General features: G+C 40.9%; 4 protein-coding genes across 4 annotated transcripts; 2 read left to right on the top strand and 2 right to left on the bottom strand.

The window, feature by feature from the left end:
* Positions 1-978: 978 nt before the first annotated feature.
* Positions 979-1,983, bottom strand: PCOAH_00021960 (FAD synthetase; the record flags this gene model as incomplete). Its single annotated transcript, XM_020059003.1, has 1 exon — positions 979-1,983. The coding sequence occupies one exon, from the start codon at positions 1,981-1,983 to the stop codon at positions 979-981; it is 1,005 nt and encodes a 334-aa protein (XP_019914623.1).
* A 2,847-nt stretch (positions 1,984-4,830) lies between these two features.
* Positions 4,831-11,340, top strand: PCOAH_00021970 (Uncharacterized protein; the record flags this gene model as incomplete). Its single annotated transcript, XM_020059004.1, has 1 exon — positions 4,831-11,340. One exon carries the CDS (start codon positions 4,831-4,833, stop codon positions 11,338-11,340), a length of 6,510 nt encoding a protein of 2,169 aa, XP_019914326.1.
* A 1,315-nt stretch (positions 11,341-12,655) lies between these two features.
* PCOAH_00021980 (Uncharacterized protein) lies at positions 12,656-16,644 on the top strand (the record flags this gene model as incomplete). The annotated part of the gene is made up of 11 exons (XM_020059005.1): positions 12,656-12,741; positions 12,881-12,934; positions 13,092-13,310; positions 13,437-13,487; positions 13,655-14,013; positions 14,166-15,033; positions 15,135-15,528; positions 15,735-15,810; positions 15,914-16,172; positions 16,429-16,486; positions 16,597-16,644. The coding sequence occupies 11 exons, from the start codon at positions 12,656-12,658 to the stop codon at positions 16,642-16,644; spliced, it is 2,472 nt and encodes an 823-aa protein (XP_019914636.1).
* Positions 16,645-17,051: 407 nt separating this feature from the next.
* PCOAH_00021990 (Uncharacterized protein) lies at positions 17,052-17,903 on the bottom strand (the record flags this gene model as incomplete). Its single annotated transcript, XM_020059006.1, has 1 exon — positions 17,052-17,903. The coding sequence occupies one exon, from the start codon at positions 17,901-17,903 to the stop codon at positions 17,052-17,054; it is 852 nt and encodes a 283-aa protein (XP_019914337.1).
* Between the last annotated feature and the right edge of the window lie 3,659 nt (positions 17,904-21,562).

The following is a 21,562-nucleotide window of genomic DNA, read 5'->3' on the forward strand; positions in this document are numbered from 1 at the left end:
GCATATCGGAACATACTCTATTTGTGTCACCATTTTTTTTTTTTTTTTGTTACCAAATTTGAAAGCAAATTTGCTCCTTCACGGATGTACTACGTTGATACATTTTTCGCGAAATGTAGTAGTTTTTACAGTAGACAGAAGTGTCTAAGTATGCACATTTGTATGCATGCGTGTGATGTGTACACGCACGATCTTCACTCGCGTATATGTCCAATTCGGCACTAACTGTGCGAGTATTTTATTTTTTTAAGTGAAACATGTATTGCCAAGTTTGTGCGCACAATGTTGGGGCACGTTTTATGACTGATCTTGTATGTCTACAAAGATGTACATCTTTACCTGCAATTAAGATTTTGCTTTAAAACTTTTCCCCAAATGGGAAAAAATTTACACATGGCAGTGAAGCGTATCTTAGTTTTTAAAAAACAAAAAAAAAATAGGCAGTCGAGAAAGCAAGTTCTATCAAAATTAAATCAACACAAATGAGCAGTGTTCAAATATGTTACGTATAAATCAAAAAGCAAGGCAATGAAAAAAAAAAAAAAAAAAGAATTGCCTAAAATGTGTGTTCACATTGAAACAGTTTATTCGGGTAATACAAATTTTTTCATATGTTGTACATGATGAGCGCACCGGCATACTTTTCTGTTTCTGTTCTTAATTTTGCAAACGAATAAAAGGGGGGTAAGGACAGCTAGCTATTTTTTAAATCGCTTAACTAGCCATTTTTAATTCTTCCAACTATTTTTTTTTTTTTTTTTTCAAAAAGTTTCCAGCTCAAAAGGCACCACATTTTAAAAAAATTGTGAACTGTTCAGATTTTTTTCCCAAATGTTGCAAATGTGTGTACTTGTGGTTACCCATATAATATATTTTTTTTTATCTTTGATAGCAAAAATGCACCCATGCCATTTTCCACTTAGTGAAATAAAAAAAGGAGATCAATCCCGTTAAGCACACCCCCGCCAATTAACCCTGTTAGGAGTTTCCGCCTTGGTTCTCTTCAGGTGGCACTCTATTGTATCTTTCGTAGTCCCAGTTTTTCAAGAAATATGCAGGTAAATAGCAATCGTTGCATTTTAAGAATTCATTCTTTACCGTATCACGGACTGAACCGATGGAAGAGTAGCCGTGATTATATAAAATGCAATAATCAAATTTAAAATATAAAATAAATGTCCAAATGGCTCCATAGGTCCAGTAAAAAACTGGATTTAAATACAAATATGGTGGGAGTCCCCTTGAACTGATATTCAATATTTGTAACTTTTCACTATGCGTATCGTTAAACCTTGTGCCATTAATAAATGCTATAGGTGGGAAGAATTCACAAGAATCGACGAAATTTTCTTTCATTTGATCTATCCTGCTAATTCGATGTTGTCTTTGGAAGGTTTCTATAAATTTTGTAATGCTACTTTTCCATGTCCCCTTAATAACAGTAATGTCAAAATCGTACATATATACACATTCGTTTAAAAATTGGTACACTTCTGGAAATTCGTTTATTTCGTCTTTAAAATAAATTAACTTTGGTTTTTTTCTTTTCCCCTTCACATCATGTATGTATTTAGCATATGCACACCTGAAAAGGTGTAAAATTACGACGGCATCTTTCCCTCCATTAAAGGACAGAAAAACATTATCCTTGCAAAGACGAAACATATCGTAAATGTGATATATTGCTGTCATTATATCATCTGATAATTCGATTATTTTTTTCCTTAATATCGTTTCGTCTTTATAATAATTAATAACATCGTAATTGTACATCCTACGTTTGATAACGTCACGGTTTTTTGCATCGCTTCCCGTTTTGTTCTCATTCTGATGCGGCTTATCACAGTCCTTCGACGTCCTATCACTGCATTCTTTTAATTGGTTTGACTCTTTAACATGTTCCTTATGTAATTTTTCGATTTTTTCAGACAACTTGAGGGCGTTCCAGTAATCCTTCCACTCATCCTCGTCTGCGGATGCCATGCTTTCAAACGTTTCACATGAATCGGGGTCTTATCGTTATTTTAAGGGATTAAAAAAAAGAAAAGGGGGCAAGAATTGCATCTCATATCATATTTTTTTACACGTTAATCAGTTGTAGAAAAAAAAAGAAAAGGTTATAGTAAGCGACTTTGACGTTGCGCGAGTATCCCCACGTGTTTTCTTCCATATAGAACGCGTTTATTGCATGGAAAAGAAAAAAAAAAAAAAAAGTTCACTCAAAAAGGGAAATGCTAGGGTGAAAGAAAATAACTGACAGGACAAAAATCTCTAACGGAGGAACCTTTTAAAATTGCACAAGGGCCTGCCAAAAAACCACATTCAATGTGTTAGAGGTATATGCGAAGCGGAGCTGCGCTCGGGGCCAACGCAAAGGTGGCAAAAAAAAAAAAAAAAAAAAGAGCAAGAAAAAACTTTCACCTTTCTTCATTTCGTGCGCGCTGTTAAAATGGGGCTCCCGTCATATGGGACAAGAAGTAAAGCAAAGGTAGCATAGGAAGGGAAGAAATGCGTAGCGGAAAAAGGTGCACTGTGAAAAATACATTAAAACAGGTTTGCAGAGGCTATTCCCACAATGTGGCGAAATTATGCAAGAACTTTGCAACTGTTATAATTCCCCCTTCTTCCCATTTTTTTTCCATTGGCTCCAATGAACACGCAGGAGAGGTTACCATCACGCGATTTTGAACAGTTTTGTGAACAACTTTAAATATAGAAACTCCGCAAGAATCGAAATTTTGTATAAGGGTGAACAGAATGGCAAGTTGAACGGCGTGCCATGGTTAATATTGGCCTTTTCTTACGAGTTTGTTAGCTATGCGTCACTTTATCGGAATAATTTTTTTTTTGTGTGTAACCCCTAGGGGAGGGCGGATGAACTGAATTAATTCCATTCCCCTTTTTCGATATTATCATTTTACCAGTGGATGGAAGGGGGTGGCAACGTCGGAGTGTCGTGCGTGAGCAAGAAGAAGGAACAACCAGGAAGGGAAATGTTGCTTGTTCTGTAGAATCCACATGATGCTAAGGTACATATATATGAACATGTGTGTGACCATTTAGCCCCACGTGACACCTTAGCATGACCTCAAAACATTCGAATTGTAATATTTTTATTTATTAAAAAAAAGGTGAAATGTAGACCAAGTTGAGAATGGCCACTCCTGTCAACCATTCGCCCGTTAATGCAGGATTAAAATTTTCGTTTACATTTTGTGAATAAAAGAGGATGGTCCTTAAGGCACATATGTGCTCCGAACCCCCACATCACCCCAAAGGGGAGCTACTTTAAATGAAAAAAAAAAAAAAAAAATGCGAAGGTACCATTTGCGTGTGTATGGTTGCGCATTGGTGCAAAAATTAAATTTTTCTTTCCGCCTGAGGGAATATTCTTACCTATACCCACGTGAAATATGAGCGTTGTTAACTCGCTTTGAAAATTGGAAATGCACACAAATCAGACCACTGGCGTTTCACATACAGACGCATACGTGAACATTCTTACAACGCTCTATGTTAGCCACCCTATGTTGCCGCCGCACACAAGTACACACTTCGTTCGACACGCTTGACACGTTTAAAAAAAGGGGGGGATGGAAAGGCAAGCATACTGCAATAGTTGCAGATACCACTAATATGAAGCGCATTGGTAAAGAAGCAGAAAATAATTCTGCGTAAGAAAGCGTTGATTCGCTTTTGAAACAGTCTTTTTGACAGGTGCTGCATTGGTGGCGCCTGTTCCGCAGCGTAGTTACAGAAATTGTTTTTCGAGCTTCAGGGATGGACAACAAGCTTTAAATTTTAATTCTGCAGCTATGGTGATCCATTCGCCAGTAGCAGTATACCCCCTCGTTAAGTATTTTCCTTTCCTTTTTTTTTAATAAATGTGCGTGCAGTTCCTAATGTGAAGTTCCCATTGTCCAATCCATTTGAAAAAAAAAAAAAAAATACACTACAAGGATGGTGCGGACAAAGCAGTACACATTTTGACCGCCATACAAAAGGCAACTCCTTTGCACTTTCGTGCATTTTTTGTTATTTCGTTTTCCCATTTTGTCTGTAACATTGTGCAAGGTTGACAATACGGAATATGCTTCAAAAAGAAAAAAAAGAACGTTCGATAGCACTTCATTTTTTTTGTTTAACTGCCAAAATGTTATTTTGTAAATCCATAAATTAAGTGTAACAAAAAAATTAAGCATGTTACATGGGGCAAAAAAGAGTAAAAAAAAAAAATTACACAAAAATAAATCCTTTTTTTGAGGACATTGTTTTGTTTGTAGACGAACATTTTTTTTCGTTTTCTTTTTCTATGTATGTTTCTTACATTGTAAATTTCACGCCCACTTTTTCTTTTTTTTTTTTCGTCCAACACTTTTTATGGCAGTATTCTGGACAACGTTAATAGTTCTGAGTACGGACATGCTCGTAAGACACCTTACTGTGCAATTTGTACAACTTGTGAAACTTATTTTTTTTTTTTTTTTTTGCATTGACAACACACCTGTTGTGTAATTTTTGCGTGTACCCTTAGCGTTTATTTTCCAGTCCCGCTAGCGGTTGTTCTTGGATAACTCCTCTGTTTCGTCATACATCGCCCCAGGGACTACACACATTTCTAGACCATGCAGATGGTTTAGTGGTGCCTCTTTTCGACCACACAATCGACACGAAGGAGTATTTTGACCTCTTTTCCCCGGAGTGGCGCCTTCTTCATAAATTGTTTACTCCGATATTTATCAAAACTGTTTGATCGGCTACCCTGCTTAACGAACATTCCGTAACGGAGAGAAAAGGACCCCAACAGGATATCCCCCCCATTTCGAGACGATGTTTTTTTCTGTGGAGAAGGAGGACAATTCGGAAGGTATGACAAAATGTAAGCTGGAAGAAGAGGGGGTGACTCCCCTTTCGGACGTGGCGAGTAGAGACATGAAAGGAGTACTGAACGATCACCTGATGAAACAGAACAGCAACACAATGGGGAAAGAAACTACGATGATAAAAAAGAACGAACATACTGAAAGCGCATCCAATGAGAAAAATAGAAGAAAAGAAAACGTAGAGACGCCAATGCAGTACACCATAAGTATGTTGGACGAATTCGTGTCCAAGACGAGTGAATATTCGAAGCTGTTTATGAGCCATTTTAATGAAGAGGAATCTCACATCGTAGAAAAAGGAAATAGTACAAATTTGTTGGTAGACCAAACGGGTATTGGCCAAGTGGAAGGCGAACAAAATGATCACTCTGGGAAGGATAGTCATATGGTTCAAAATCGAGAAAAGGAAAATATCATGACCGAGTTCCACAGGACCATGTTTTCTACAGAGTATAACGAGAACGATACGAAAAATGATTGTTACATGGGCAATTGTAAGGAGGAGGAGATATTGCATGAGTCGAATAATGTCTACTCATGTTACTCCAGCCACGCGTTTGACCAGATAGACAACACCACAACATTCAAAGGGGCGAATCAATCTGAAGAAACTTCTGGGGATGCTAACTTAAATGGGGGGAAGAACCAAAATGGGATGCTTCTCCATGCGGAAAAGAATGAAGAGACCGTTAAGGGTGAGGATATACCCACTGATGAGGAAGCCAAAGGGGAAAGGTACTCTACATATAGCACTGGGAAAAGTAACACCTATGATTATATTGAAAAATACTCTGACGAGGAAATGAGTGAAGAGGCGAAGGAGGAAGAGCCTCTAAAAGGTGAACTCAAGAACGAAAAAGAAGAACTTCAAATGAGTAACACAATTGGCAAACCAGCATTAAGTAACAAATCGCTAGAAGAACTGAACTACAGCAACAGGAAATCTCCCTCCCCCTCGCTTATAGAGAAAGGGAGCCTGCTAGACATCTCTTCCATAGCGGATGAGGCAAGGAAGAGGGTGTATGCTGAGCTGGGTTATAACTTAAGCGATATGAACAGTTTGTGCGTGCCCCTCAAGGGGAACAACAAAGGGAAAGACGTGGAGGACGTTTCTAGTGGGAAGTCGGATATGGATACTATGCAAAAGGAGAGCAAACCGGATGAAGCATTACAGTTGCCGCATGTGGGAAGCGACTCCTGCAGTGAGAGCGGCGGAAGCAGCAGGAACGGCTCCGCAGAGTTAGAAAAAATATTTACCAAGTACCAATTTGAGGTCTCTCATGTGTCCAAGTACTTTGACTTTGAGAAGAACGAACAGAAGGAAGGGGTCAACGTGGTGGATGACGTGGTGGACAAAGTGGTGGAGGAGGAGCATGCCCATGTTGAGAACGAAGACGAAACACATCCATTTAACATGGATGCGCTGAAAGGAACGTCCTCCATGAACTTCTCCTGCGAGGAAGAATCCGTCAACCTGGATGTGTACTCAACCAACTACATAACGGAGGACGTGCTGAAGAGTATGCTAAACATAAAGGAGGAAAGAATCACCTTTGAAACATTTAAGAATGCCTGCTCAGATGTGAATTACGAAATTAATTTGTCCAACGTGGAACTGCTCTACAACGCTATTTTGCGTCACCGTAATGGTAGTGCAAAGGAGGAACATATGAAGGACTGTTCGCCCAACTCTGATGAGGAAAACCTGGAGAAGAAATGCACAGGCGAGGAGAAAAATGAGGAAGAAAAGTATATAACCCTTGCTGACATAAAATCATATATCATAGAGAGAAATGAAAAGAATAGTAACTACTTTAACGAAATTATGAAGATGGTCGTCCATTTTAATAATATACTTTTACTAATGAGGAGTAACAACCATTTAGACGTGGAAGACAAACTACTGTTTGAACTGTTGTCCTTAAAATTCGCATCCTTATTTAACGAGATCCTGCATGTACAGAACAACTTCGATAGCCTGATCAAACACATTAACGAAATTATTAAACTTATTCTCTTAGAGGAGGACTCTAAGAAGAGAACCTTGAAGGATATTATATCGGACTACTTAACCAGTCAGAAGATTTTGGTTCACAAGAATGAGCTCCTCTCTCAGATGAGCGGCGCTCGTCACACCGAAGCGGGCGAAGACGTGGCGGAAAACACCTCCGTAGAGGGCAACACTTCGCCTGACCAGCAAACGGAAGGGAAGGATTCCCCCATGATCAACGAACAGGGGGATACCACATCAGCAACGAAGTTGATAGATGCAGAGAACAATACTCGTAATTTGACAAAGGACATTATAATGGGTGAAATAAAGAACACCAAGGAGGAAGGCGCACGTAACGATGACACGAAGAAACATTCGACTGCCTGCACGAAACGGAAGGGCAAAAGGTTAGGCACGCCCTTCCACAAGGAGTTGGCTCATTCGAGTGGCACCAGCGCTATGAGCGGCAGCAACGGGGTCAGCGGAAAGACTGGAGGAGGTAATGCTAATCCCAGTGACAACAAATCCAACACGAACCTAACGCAGACGGGGGCAAAACCGGCCACGTGCAAAAATGCCAAACTGAACGAATCGATGATCAGAAAGACACGTCAAAAACAGGAAGGCACAAAAGGATTAACCAAAAGTGAGGAGGAAAATGAAAAAAATAAAAAAATGAATAAAGCAAAAAAAGCTAAAAAATCGAACAAAGGAGAAACAGCGGATGAGACGAACTCCAGCGATCTAACCGATGGAAAGAAGAAGAATGAATTAGCAAAGAATTTGAAGCAGAAAAAAACGGCGGCAATCTCCAAAAATGTTGAAGAAAAAACAGCAATGGACGCTAAAAAAGTGGGAACCAGTGAGAAGGGCGAAAAGGGCCCCAAAAGTACAGACGAAATTAAAGGGAAAAGCAAAATATTCTGGCCGAATAACTTCACCACTAAGAAGGAAAATCTGGACCAAGCAAAAAATAAGAAAGTGGACTCCAGGGCAACCCTCAATTTTAACTATCCCAAGTATAGCAGGGATGGTAGCATACACGCCGTAGAGAATTATATGAAGAGGTACGGTTCGACCAGTGCTTCAGTCGCAACGGCAACCGCGGGTTTGGCGAACGCGCACTTGGTGCAACAAAGTAAAGGTGCCCCCCAGATGAGGTGTCTGCACAAGAAGGGGAACCCCGGAATGTCCAGCCTAAGCAGCGCCCACATGCACAGTGTCAGCGTGAACAGCGCCTACGGAAGGGCAAACATACCAAACGGTGTTGCTCCGTACGAGGTTAAGACGCAAGACAGGGCGTCCATGACGAATCTACCAAACTTTAACGACACTTATAAAATGCAAATGGGGAAGTCCCCCCTAGGAGGTCTCCACCCAGTGCAAGAAATGAAATCGGAAAATTATTTGTGGAGGGAAGTACAGGGAAAAAGTTCCCACCAGAATCGCAGCTACGATTTTATCTATAATTACAGCGGACAGTTGGCTCAAGTGAAAAACAGAAATGATAACCTACCAACAGTAAGTGGGAAAGTGGCAGAGACGGTAACTGGTGTGAAGCTCCCTGAGGGTAAAACTAATCCAGCCAACATCGCCGTGGCAAACCTCACCAAAGGAAGCAACCAATTGTGGGGGCAACAAAAAACACAGGTCGGAGTTTCGAAAGAGGACACGCTGCTTGAAAAACCTAAGGTTAATTTGGGAGAAGCGGACGAAAAGCATGTCATGGGAATTGCCTCAGCAGAACAACCGAACCAACTTAAAAAGGAAAGCAAAGATAGCAATGATGGTAAGACGTTCGAACGTTGCGAGAATGACCCACTAAAGGAGAAAAGTGCTAACCCCATTAACGCGGCTAACCCCCCTAACCACACGGATGGGAATCCCTCGTTCTTACAATCCAAACTTATGGACAGCAAACGCACCAGCAACATGAACCACTTTCGAAGGCAAACCCCCTTTACGGACAAAAGGTACAGCAATGGGTACAACAAAATGATGAACCCCAATGTGTATTCAGGCTTTAGGAGAAATATGAAAAGCTCCAACGACACGAATAATGGCTTCCTGCATGCACAGGGTTCTACCCACGCGAGCAGATATGCTAGCGCCAAGAGCAATGAGAACTTGGAACACATAAACCAGGGGGCCAAAAAAAAAGACAACCAGGATGTTGCCAACTCTAACAATTTGGAGAGCAATTTGAAAAACCTAACCAACTTTAAGAAGCTAGCCAATTTGAAAAATTTAATAAACTTGGGAAACGGGTTCAGCGAAAAGAAGCTTTCCCCAGGGGATGAAGCGAGTGGGAAGAATGGCATCGAAACCAAGTCAGCATACAACAGATTTACCGAAATTGTGACCAATAAAATTAAAAACTTTACCCTCCGAAATAGTAAATCGGTTAGGTGTACTACGACTAATGAAAGCGTGCCTGTCTGCAAAGACACCTATGAGGGGAAAAAGGACAACAAAAGTGGCGAAATGAAGGAGGGGGACAACAAACCAGAAGAGAGTAACGCCAAGGAGGTGCATGGAAACACAAACAGCTATGAGAGCTGCTTTGCAAACGAGAATAGCAACTACCTCTGCGATAATAAAAAGGGCGGAAACATCGTCAGCAACTTAATGGGACAGATAAATTTTTTCCAAAGAAAATGCGCGTCGGGGAAGGGGGGCGCAAACGATGAGGAGGAAAGTCAGTCAGGCGAGGCTAGTCAGATGCAGGAAGAAGATCAAAGCGGGGGAATCGCAAAACCGAACTGTGACAGCGCAGAAACGGAGGAGGGCGAGGGAAAATCCCCGGGTACGGACTCAACCAACAAGCCAAGTGAGCAGAAAGACAACGACAAAGTCAAAAACAACTTGTGCAAAATGAAAACGCAAGATGGGGGAAAGAAACGGGTCAATAGCATGTTTACTAGAAAGTCCCACGCGTTAGGCGCAGCCAATGGAAGGATTGGCGGCGTTCACGGAGGAGCCCCTCTGAATAGCCGCCCGGGTAACTACGCCGCTGCCCATCTGAGTAACTACGCGAGTGTCCACCTGAATCATCCAAGTGGAATACCAAACTGGAAGAACAGCACAAATGGGGCCATAAGTGGCACTAAATGTTACAGCGAAATTTCGAACGATCAAATGCAAACAGGTAGTAATGTTGCATTTGCACCTAACAGGAGTGTCAAAATTGCGGAGGGATCACATAAGACAAATTACAATTTTCGAACGGGTTCCGCAACACCCACTCATTACGCAGCACGGTCGTCGTACGAGGCATTCGCGCTAAATGGAGCACCTGTACCAATTGGCACGAAAAAAAACAACTCCCATTTCGTGCACAATAACCAGCCAAGTGGGGAATTTCTTTTCCCATTTCAAAAGAGAAATAGTACCTTACACAACCCCATGTCCGTGGCCAAATTTCAGGAGCATCAAAAAAAAGTGGCAAATTCTGTAGAGATGGAAAAGAACTTCCTCAATATGTGCGAATTGAATGCCAAGCAACACATTCCCTTCACGAATGACAACAGGTGTGTTTTTAGGAGCGAGCAAATGAACCAAACAGGGCACCACTGGACGAAAGCAGACTTCATTAATGAGATGAGCAAAATGGAACAGCACAGTAATGCGAAGAAGACATTTATTAACCCCTTTATCGAAGCAGAACCTGCTCTGAAGGGAATGGGTTCTATACACCTAAGTAACAACACGATGGTAGGTAATCAGAATGCCCGGCACCAGGACAACAATTACCCCTTTTTTAAAGAAAAGCTAACCTCCCTGCAGGAGAAGAGGAACAGCAATGTCCCAATGGGTAGCTTCAATTTGCATAGCTCCCAGGAAAAGCTGAACCGAAACTGCGTTCTCAAGACTGCTTCTATGCATGAAAACTTAGCGTTGAAATCTTCCAGCCAGGGGTGGAGAGGCAATGCGTACCAAATGGGGGCCAACTATATGCAACCCAGCGTGGTGAACTACGCACCACACAGCGGTACCACCTGCATGCCAAATACGAGGATACACTTGCTTCCGAATAGCTCTACGCAGTATGCTCCACAAAACGCACCGGTAAACCATTTCAACCCAGCGAACCTGTGGAACCCCCAAAGTTTCACCAAAGAAACCGTGCCTTTACACAAAAATGAAGGAAACGTCTCCGTGGTGCCAAACTTTTTAAACGCATACCATAAGGGTACCCCCTCGAATGATATGCACAACGTGCATCCCACCATCGATGAGAGTAACCTATCTATAGAACAGTTAATGAAAATTCCAGGTGTCCAGTTAGGAAAGAATTACATACAAGACATAGATATCTGTTCAGACTGGCTTAAGTTTAACGACTATGATAAGAAGGTGATCAAACAGTCCCTAATGAATAGCCTGGAGAACAACAACTACAAAAGTTATATGGACTCCACGCAATTTACCAAGGGTTTTTTCCCCACGGTCAAACAGGTGTAGAAAAAAAGAAAAGGAGGAAGCCGATTTGAGTGTGCGGAAGTAGGTAGATACATACCCTGGCACAAATATCATGTGGCATAATTTTTGTATAAGCGTAGGTCTTTCCATACGCACTCATCCCGCATGTGTGTCCCACTTTTCAAAAGGGGCAGTCATGTTGGTGTCTTGGAAAAAATTTTTCTTTATTCATGAATTAGTAAAGAAAAAAGAAGTGTGTGTATGTGGGAGATCATTTAATGAGGCATCATTAGTGCTTAGATGATATGTATGGAAAAGGAACAACGATAGTTTGTACCAGTAGATAATTTATTTCCACGAAGGATAAAGTGTTTCGCACTATTAAGATATTTCTACTCTGGATTGGAGGATTTTATAAATACGGACAGAGTAACAACTACTTATTCTTATGTATGTATTACCTTTTTTTTCTCAACTTCTGTTTTTTTTTTTTCCCTCATTTTTGTGCAAATAGGGGGTGGACGCCACTTAGCACATGTGAGGGAAGTCCCATCTGTATGTATGCACATTAGCACGCGCGTGTAAGCTTCCTTACCGAATGGCAAGCTTTTTTTTTGTTGTTGTTGTCCTGGGGTGTATTTTTTAAGTTTTAATTTTTTCCCCGCGAAGAGCAGTTTTGTGGTATCCCCTTTGTGTCTTTAGCTTTTCCGTTTTAGTTTTTCCGTTTTAGTTTTTTTGTTTTAGTTTTTCCTTTTTGTCGAATGATCGACACAAACTTTGTTCCCGCATTTTTAATATAAAAGAAACTTTTGTTTTGGAAATGCGCCCAAAATGGCCCTCACTTTAGTGCCCGCGATGGGGAAATTCCTGCCGAGGATGACTCCATCCATAGGAGACGCTATACACCCTCGCCGCACACGCGCACTGGGAAAAATCCAAAAAAATGTAGAAAAAGTGGCACAAAAAAAATGTACGCACTATTCGCATCCATGGTTAACATCCTTTCCTTGCGCATCTATCAGCGCCAAATTGAAGTTCACTTTTTTGTTCAAGCTGAGGGGAGATCCATCTCAAATTGAAATGTCCACATAGACAGGGCCACGCGCGGAAGAGAGAGAGAGAAAAAAATTACTTACCGAATAATGTAACGAAATTGCGCAAAAAAAAAAGAAAAAAAAAAAAAAAGTGCGCAGCAAAACCCAGTTGTGCTCATTTTAGCATAACTCCCCACGAGAGGGCATACCAAATTTGCCCGTTGTGGAAACTCAAAAGTGAACGATAGCACAGGTACGAACTGTCATTGATGACTATTTGTGCAAGGGCCTCTACATAAAAGTGAGTTATTTTCCCTTCGGAAATGGTCTCACTCAAGGGAGGAACAAATTCAGTGGTGGATGAAAGGACTGATTTGCTGGTCGGCTTAATTAAGCAGTGGACGAGAAAGTAATCTAACTTGGCATGGGTGAAAGCTCAAACATGCTCAGAGGCATATGTAGATTTATAACAAAATGCGTACGTAGATACGTATGAGAATTCACACATTCGTTCCAACCCGTGCGTCCACATATGCACACCAACGCAGGTATGCCTACAGGATACTCATCAAAGGGAAGGACGAAGAAAAGGGGGAGCACTAGTAAGCGCCGAGTTGTCTTCCACACATTTTTAGCGAAAAAAAAAGTGTCAAGCGGGATGGGCTACGTGGTTTTGTCCTTACTACGCTGCTTATATATTTATCTTTTTTTTTTTTTTTTTTTTTTCCAACTTCCCCCCACGGTACAAACGCAATGCAGCTATAAGGTCACCTTTTACCACCAAAATGAAAACGAATCTATCGCCAAGTGCACGGTGAACGCGGAATTCACCATAACTGAAATAGGACCGATTGACATGAACATCTTTGGAGAGGAGCCCCCAATTGGCGACAAATATTTCGTGACATTCAAATTTGAAAATGAAAATTTAGTAAGGACGGTGGACATGGGTCTAAATTTCGAGGCCTGGATTGACAAGTAGGAAAAGGGAAAATAAAACGAAAAAAAAGACAGAATAGAAAAAATGGAGAAAAGACTTGAACCATCTGTGATGATAACGCAGCTTCCATCCGTACAAACGCCCTTTTTATTTCCCCCTGCCAGGCTTATCAAGGATAAGGAGAAACTTAGGAACAATCTTGACCTTTCATCCGAGTTACCAAAAAGAACAAATATGGACGTTTATATAACGCCATTATGGGGCAGGAAAAAAATTAGACAGTTGTCTATCATTCGTTAGTTCATGCTTCTTGCCATTTGCTGCTATATTTTCCCCTTTTAATACACCCCGCGCCGCGCCTCCGGTTTGGACCTCCCCACAGATTCATGCGAACTAGGTTCATCAAACCAGCCGATGAGGAGAGCGTCGAGGCAATTTTGCAAAAAATCAAAGACGAACATGAAGCGGCTAGGAAGAAAAAGGAAGAAGAAAAGGAACTCCGAGAGAAAAAAAAAACATTCGTAAAAGTGGATAAGTTGTTGCACAAAAAGACCTTCTTTGATGAAACCTTAGAATTAGACAAAATAAATTCCAAAGCGGATTTTAACATAGATCATGGGAGTTCAGATTTAGCAAGAGGAAGCACAAAAAATGTGGACAATGAAAAACTAAATGAAGCACTCTCCTTCTTGAAGTACAACTTGAGCTTTTACTTCGCCGATGTGGATATTAAAAAGAAAGGTACGCTCAAATGGGGGAAACGAACTGGTGGAACGGATCCCCTGCTGAGGTGTTCATCACTTAACCGTGTGATGAGCGGGAAGAAATGTGACACGACACAGTTTGGGGCATCGCTCATTTTTGCCACCCCCATAACATCTTAACCCCTTAAGGAAAACTGAAGCAGGAGCACTACGTGGAGATACTAAAAATGGTGAACCACAAAATGTGCGTGAGCCACCGGCGTTTGAGGAGCCACGCAAGGGGGGAAGACAAACCAGAACCAAATGAGTTCCCCCCGGAGAGCTACCTGTTTTACGATTCAAATGAAGAGGTGACCACCAGCACGGACGACAGTTCGAATGGGGAATTTTCCGACACGCCAAATATTCCCAGGGGAAGCAAAAAAGGGACGAGCAAAAAGGAGACAAGTACAGATGATAAAAAAAAACTAGTAAACCTTTTCAACGTTAACAATAAGGAAGTGGACCTGATCAAAGATATTAGCATTTACAAAAATAATATGTTCAATGGAAGTAACATTTTTTATGAGGTCAAAAGCGTCCCAACGGATTCGGAGTTTTTCCTTTTCGACGAGGAGAATGAATTTTACCCCTATATTTACACCGATAATTACTACGATTTTTTACTATACATATCCTTTGCGGATGAAGAAGACAACGGATATGTGTGCTACAACAATTACTTACATGCAATTCCTACATACTTGTATGAGCTGAAAAGGAATAGGGAGCACTTTGAGCCCATCCCTTTGGACAGCTTACTACTCTACAAACAGCTAATATTTGCGTGCTATGAGAACGAACTGAATTTCATGTATGAAACGTTTTTACAGGAATTCAGAAAATATGATTTGTCAGACAGTGGGTATATCCACCGCTCCCAGTTGAAAAAGGTGCTCCTAAGGAATGAGCATATTATATCCAGGCAGGAGTACAAATTGCTTCTCCGCGTATTCTCCTACAATGATGACAACTATGTGTATTACAGGAATGTGCGCGAGATGGTGCTTCGTCTCAGGTGAGGGGGCTACCTAGTGAGGAATTCACCTCCTTCAAAAAGAAACTCCACCAAAATGTGGGCATACCTGATTGTTAGAACGCTGCTTCTCTTCTCTGCAGATTCGAAGGAATCCGAAATAGCATTTTCGAGCGAAACACGAAGATGCTGCAGAAGTACCTGTGCGAAGAATTAGTCAAACACAACCTCAAGGGAAAAAAGAAGATACACATATTCGACTGCAAAAATGTTCTGGACTCTTGCAACAAGCTCTACCTAAATAAAAACATCATCCACATTATTCTGTCCTCCCTCAACTTTGATCAAAACTTAGAATTGGATGTAGTTGCTTTTTTAAGGGTCTCCATTACCATTATTATTGACAGCATAAAGTTGGATACCATACAGAAGATATACAACTCCATCAACGACGACAAGCAGAAGAAGGAGGAGTTTCAGAAAGACTCCTCCGCGGGAGGTTACAAGGGGAAAGGGTCCTCCAAAAAGTCGGAAAAGGTATAATGTAAATTTTAAAATGAAAAAAAGGGGCTAGACATATTATCCGCACTGTGATATCAACGCATCGGTGGAATAAACATACCATAAAAAAAAACATATGTGAAAAAGAACCGCTACAATGTTGCAACATTTATGTTTTACATTTCTTTTACACACTGTGCGTATGTGCATACTCCATTCGAATGATCTCCCCACGTGCTTAGACGAACATCCCCGCGCTGGAGCTTGTTGAGAGGACCTTAACCAAGCTGTTCAAAGTGCTGGACGAAAAGAACGAAGGTACAGAAAGAGGGGGTAGATGCATAGACGCAGATGCGGGTTCACGAATGGGCATACCCCCTATTCACACCTTCACGTATGCCCCACATGGCGCCCCCCGCAGATCACCTCAAAATAATTGACTTCATCGAAACGCTACTCGAATCCAATCAGAAAAAAAAAATTATCGACATCAAGGAAATTTGCAAGCTGAGCAAATATGAGCTGCAAGGATTTGTAGCAGAGATAGACACGGACCCCACGAGGGGCAGCTACCCGAAGGATCAAATAAAAGACAACAGAAACTTTGACTTTTACAAAAATAAAAAAATTCATTATTCATCGCATATCCATAAATGGTGCTCCAAGACGTATCAAATAAGGTAAAGACGCAAAGGGGGGAAATCCATATTTTACTTCAGCAGATAGGAGGGTCGCATTATAAGACGTGCAGACGCATATCGTGAAAATATATCCCACGTGTTACATCAGCCCCGTATTGATCCTTCCACTGTTTCTTCACTTTGCGTTTAAAAAACCAAAGTGAGAACTTCCTCCTCCCCCCCGGATGTGTAAACGCAATGTAAAGGAAGATCACCATGTGGCCACTTACACCTGAAATTTTTTTTCCCTTCTCAGGTCGTGCAAATATTACAGCTATTTTTTTAACTACCCTGATGATTTAATTGAGATAGATGTATGGAACGGAAAAAAAAAAAAAAGCGACGTAAACGTGTGCCGGGAGAAAACACAACATTGATACGTAACATATGTAACATTTCTTTTGCACGCTCCCCATTTCGGCAGGACGAACTGAACAAGGAGCTGCTCTTTTGCGAAGAGGAGAAGGAATAGACTGATGTGTAATAATACAACGGTGTTGGAGTGCCTCCCCCGGCAGGACCAAGAGGTAAATTTTAAAATATTCAAAATAGAGTTGCTTAAAAAATTACAAATGGAAAAATGGCGACGTGTTTTTATATAAAGGTGACATGTAGGTGGCAACTTCGCGAGGGCACCGTGTCTGTTTGGGAATGGTAAAGTATGGAATAACAAACTACGAAATGGGCGCGTGAGAAGGGCTGCACTGTGGGAAGTGGCTACCTACAAAAAATTAACGATCCGTTCGCTAGAAACAGGCTGCGGAGTATATTAAAATACCGCATGAGGGGAGTCTTCGCATCACTATGGCAACGCGTATTTATCTCAAAGTGAATCTTACACGCGGAATGATTCTTCCCTTAGGTTTCTGACCCGAGAGATCACTTGGCAAAATTGATCAGAAGTGAATCCGTGGATAACATAACCTTGTTCTGACATTTCGAAATAATATTGGAGACCTCCTTCGAGAGTTCTATTTTTTTTAGTTCCATGAAGGCAGGGTTGTCCCTCACTGCAAGTCCAATCAACTTGGCTACTTCAGCCTCTCCTTGTGCTTTAATAATTGTGGATTTTTTTTCTTGTTCCGCTTTTAAAACGATGTATTTGCTCCTTTCAGCCTCCTGCTGAGCCACCTGTTTGGCTTCCACAGCTTTTTCATATTCATTACTAAAACTTAGGTGTGTAATAGACGCATCGTCTAGAAGGATATTAAAATCCTTGGCCCTCTGCACCAGCTGTTCTCTGACAGATTTACTTACGACCTCCCTTTGGGTAATTAACTGAGAAGCGTTGTACTGAGCTACCACACTTTTTAACACTTCGTTAATGATAGATGGAAGGACCTTCTCATCATATTCCTTTCCTAAAGTTCTATATATTTCTACCAGCTTGTTTTCATTCGGTCTGGACAAAACACGACATGTGATATTTACCATTTGTAAATCTCTAGATCCTGTTAAGGACATAAGAACTCGGGGCTTTGTTCTCACGTCATAAATAATACACCTCTCAAAATACGGGATTAGAAAGTGAGTTCCTTCTCCGTATATTCTGTTGGAAAGGCCAAACAGCCTATTATATTTTATGGCTCTCTTTCCTGCCTCGACATTGTATAGGCTGTTATTAAATAACCAACTGCTAAATGATGTCAACCCAAGAAATGCCCCCACGCTTACTCCTATCTTTCCTAGCTTTCTTAAATTGTGTATGTCAAAGTTCTGTGGGTTACTCATTGTGGCAGTTACGTAGTATAGGTTAAGTAGGGCAGTTTTCACCTCAGTGGTGAGCAAGTTGGTTGAGATGCTGCTCCTCCAAGGGGGGGTTCATAAGAAAAAAAAAAGAAGCACAGATACAACCTGCTGCGTGGAATTGCCTTTTATTTGCTGAAGCCTTCTGCTCCGGTGTTCTTCCTACTTGCACATAAATCAGGTATAGGCGCTTCTACCCCTGCTGCGGCGTGTGTTGAAACGTTTCTGCGGCTGCCAATCTGGCACGCTGTCGTGGCACATTCACCCACGAAGAGCTATACTAAATCCACTCATGTACAATCCTTACTGCTTTCAAAGGAAGGTACGCACATTTTTGAATCTCCCCTTCTACATCATTTATTCGTTGCGCACTTTCGATCGGTAAAATTGGGAAGATCGATGTCACAAGGGCGGAGAGGAGTGGTTACAATTGTATAAAACGCTTAACGCGTGTTGCAATTTAATATATGTGAAAAAAAAAAAAAAAGGAAAAATACCATCATGCATACATTTCTACACGTACGCGTTTAACTATCCCGGTTACGCCAAACGATGGTGTTCCAAAATAACGGCGTTTTTGAAGCATGCCAAAAAAAAAAAATAAAAAAAATAAAAAATAGTGCAATATAATATGTTCTAGTATAGTATAGCGTAACGCGCCGGGGTACCTCTCAACAGGTGCATTTGTGCGTGCGTTGCGTTCCCCCTCTAGGGGTTCAATCTTTGTGCAATTTCGACTCACCGGTACTGCGCTAGGAACACCTGCTTTGTTATTCCCAATTAGGAGAACGGACGAAGCTCTTTTGCACCGAAGAGGCTCATTTTTTGTGGGTGGTACTAAAAAAATTACACTATTTCTTGGTGGATAGAACCCCTAAAGGGTTATCTGCACAAACGTTGACGTTATCCATCTTTTGCAGTGCAAACATATTATATTAAATCCTTTACCATCTCCATTTTTTCCTCCTTTTGGTTGAAACAGTTGCATGCTAGCTGGGCCACGTCCCCCTTTTGCGACGTTCCCTGAAAGGATTATTTGGCACAAACAGGAAATTCACAAAATTGAGGTGGAACATTTAAGAAATGAAAAATTTGTGCGTCTCGTTATACACATACATTTCGAAGGAGAGAATTCTAATAAGGCATTCCATTGTGTGTGGTTAGATATTTGCATAAATCGCTCACTGTGGTCCACTTCGTAGGGAAGTATCCACAACACATAGGTGTGTTCATTGCGATTTGGGCAAAAGTTGACATGCTGATAGGGAGCGAAAGGAGTGTTTAACTGTGCAGGGTTGATATGTTTTTCGCTTTTTTTTTTTTTGTTCTTCGCACAATGAAAGCACGAACTGTTCAACCGTTTCTCTTTTACACTTGGGACAAAAGCGAGGCACAGCGCGCATGCTCATCGGCATGTATTCCTGCACGCATTGATAGACGTGTGCTAGAAGAGTAGCACTGTAGAACCATCGGCGACATCGTTAGCAATGAAAAAGTGCAATACGCTTAATCGAGTTGGAAAGAATTTTCTCAGTGTGTAAGTTAAACCGCTGGTGTGCCCATTTCGCGTCCATGTAGGTGCAATCCAATTGGCCAATTCGAAGGTGAACGGACTGACTCTACGCTGAAAATGGATGCTATAATATGCACTCTTTTCGCATTCCGAGCACCATTATATATATTTCCATTTTTTATAATTCCCCACCATGACAAGGACACATTTTCTTTAAATCTCAAAAGGGGGAAAGTGTCCTTTGTATTTTATGAAACGGTCGCTTTTTCTTTTTCGGTACACCTTTCTATGTTGAATTTCGCGGGGGAAATAACCTCATCATAGGGTTTTTTTCCAATTAGACGATCCGTTTTGTGTGAGTCGTGCATTGGTGTAAATTTGCCTCACCTGCGCGTTGTGGACCTCTTCTTTTTTTTTTTTTTTTTTTTGATGCAGTGTTTTATTTTGTGCATGTAAATATGTACAAGAATGTTCATATATACAAATATGCATTTTTTTTTTTTTTTTTTTTCTTCATACATTTTGTTCATTAGTTTTTTTTATTTTTATCATTTGCACTACAGTAGTGTATTGCTATTTTATCTTTTTGAGAAGTCCTAGTTATGGGTTTTCCTTCCATGTCACCAGAAGGAACTCCGAAATAAGAAATCAAAGGAGAAAAGAGTCAGAATGCATTGCCACGTTTATAGTGATTAATCTATCCATGTGTTTATATCTTTTTTTTTTGTCAAATGTATTATCCCCACATGAGAGCGAACAATAAGAAAAGTGTTTTTTTTCCTTCCCCCCTTTTTAATTATAACTTCACGAGTGTAAATATTCAGACGTGCACATTTTACACATGACACGTGCGTGTAGTATTCGTTGGCAGTGCGTCAACATTATTTTTTCTGTGTGTATTAGCTACTTCAGTGGAACCATTACATCCTTCTACACGTATGCAATATGTGCATAATTATGTACGTGTGTGTTGGTCCATTATCTTCACATCCGTAGTATGTGTATAAGCATTTGCGTGTCCGCATAAGAGTGTCCATTTGGACATATGATGGTGGTGTGTGTAGAGAGGTTTCTTCTTTGCACAATCGTATAAATGATGCGAATGCATCTCTCTCGAAATTGCTCGTGTCTCAAATATGCAGCTAGCAAATGCTTACAACATTGCGGAAGGAAGGGGGGGAGGGGGGTTACATAACAATGCTTAAATAAATGCCCCCCGTTTTTGCATTCCGTTATGACAAGTTTAATGGAACAGTTTACGCATATTCCCTCACATGTCTGCTTTTTTTTTTTTTTTTTTTCTTCTTTATTCCACCGAAGGATACATACATATATGCGTACAGTTGTTTCCACCACGGATAGTGCTACTTTTTCCGACACGCGGGTGTTTGTGGAATACAGCTTCACAGCAGAAGAGCTACATAAGACCGTTACATCCCAACGGTTAACCGTTTAGCAATTTTTTTTTTTTTTCCCACGTAAAATGATCGAGGAAGTGTTATACGTATGGCACATGTGCGAACAAGGGAATATTCTGCAGTGGGGAAGTTTCCCCTGTACTGCAATCCCTCCTTTTGCAAAATTCAAATGGGAAAAATTGCATGTTTGTAATTTGTAACCCTTTGGAAAATTCCACTACATGTATATATACCCCCGCCCCTCATGCCCCTACCATGCGTTGACACATCTACGTATATGCAATCGTTATTTTCACGTATACAAAGAAAAGGAGCTTTATAGCACCAAATGACTTTTTTTAAACAAATTGAATACCGTACATGTGCGGGACAATCGAAAAGGTGGATACGTTCTCCGTTAATCGATGACGCATAGCTGCGGTAAGCCCAAGCGTATGTAATGTATGCATATAAATTTATATACATTTATATAAGTATTTTACATAGCGCGAGAATGCCCTTTAAATTGCGCATTCTGTTGCGACGACGCAGGTATTCAGCAGGGGTACAACTTTTCACATTTTCGACTTTTTAACTGTATGGTATATGCTTATGTACAATTTTAAAATATTCCCAATCACGCGTATTAAGTTAGCGATGACCAAAGGAACTGCATTTTTTAACAATTTGATTTTCTTCCCCTTTTTAATTCCCTTTCGCGCGGAATACATTCT

This window comes from Plasmodium coatneyi, chromosome 8 (genome assembly GCF_001680005.1).
Source record: "Plasmodium coatneyi strain Hackeri chromosome 8, complete sequence".
In the NCBI taxonomy this organism is placed as follows: Eukaryota; Apicomplexa; class Aconoidasida; order Haemosporida; family Plasmodiidae; genus Plasmodium; species Plasmodium coatneyi.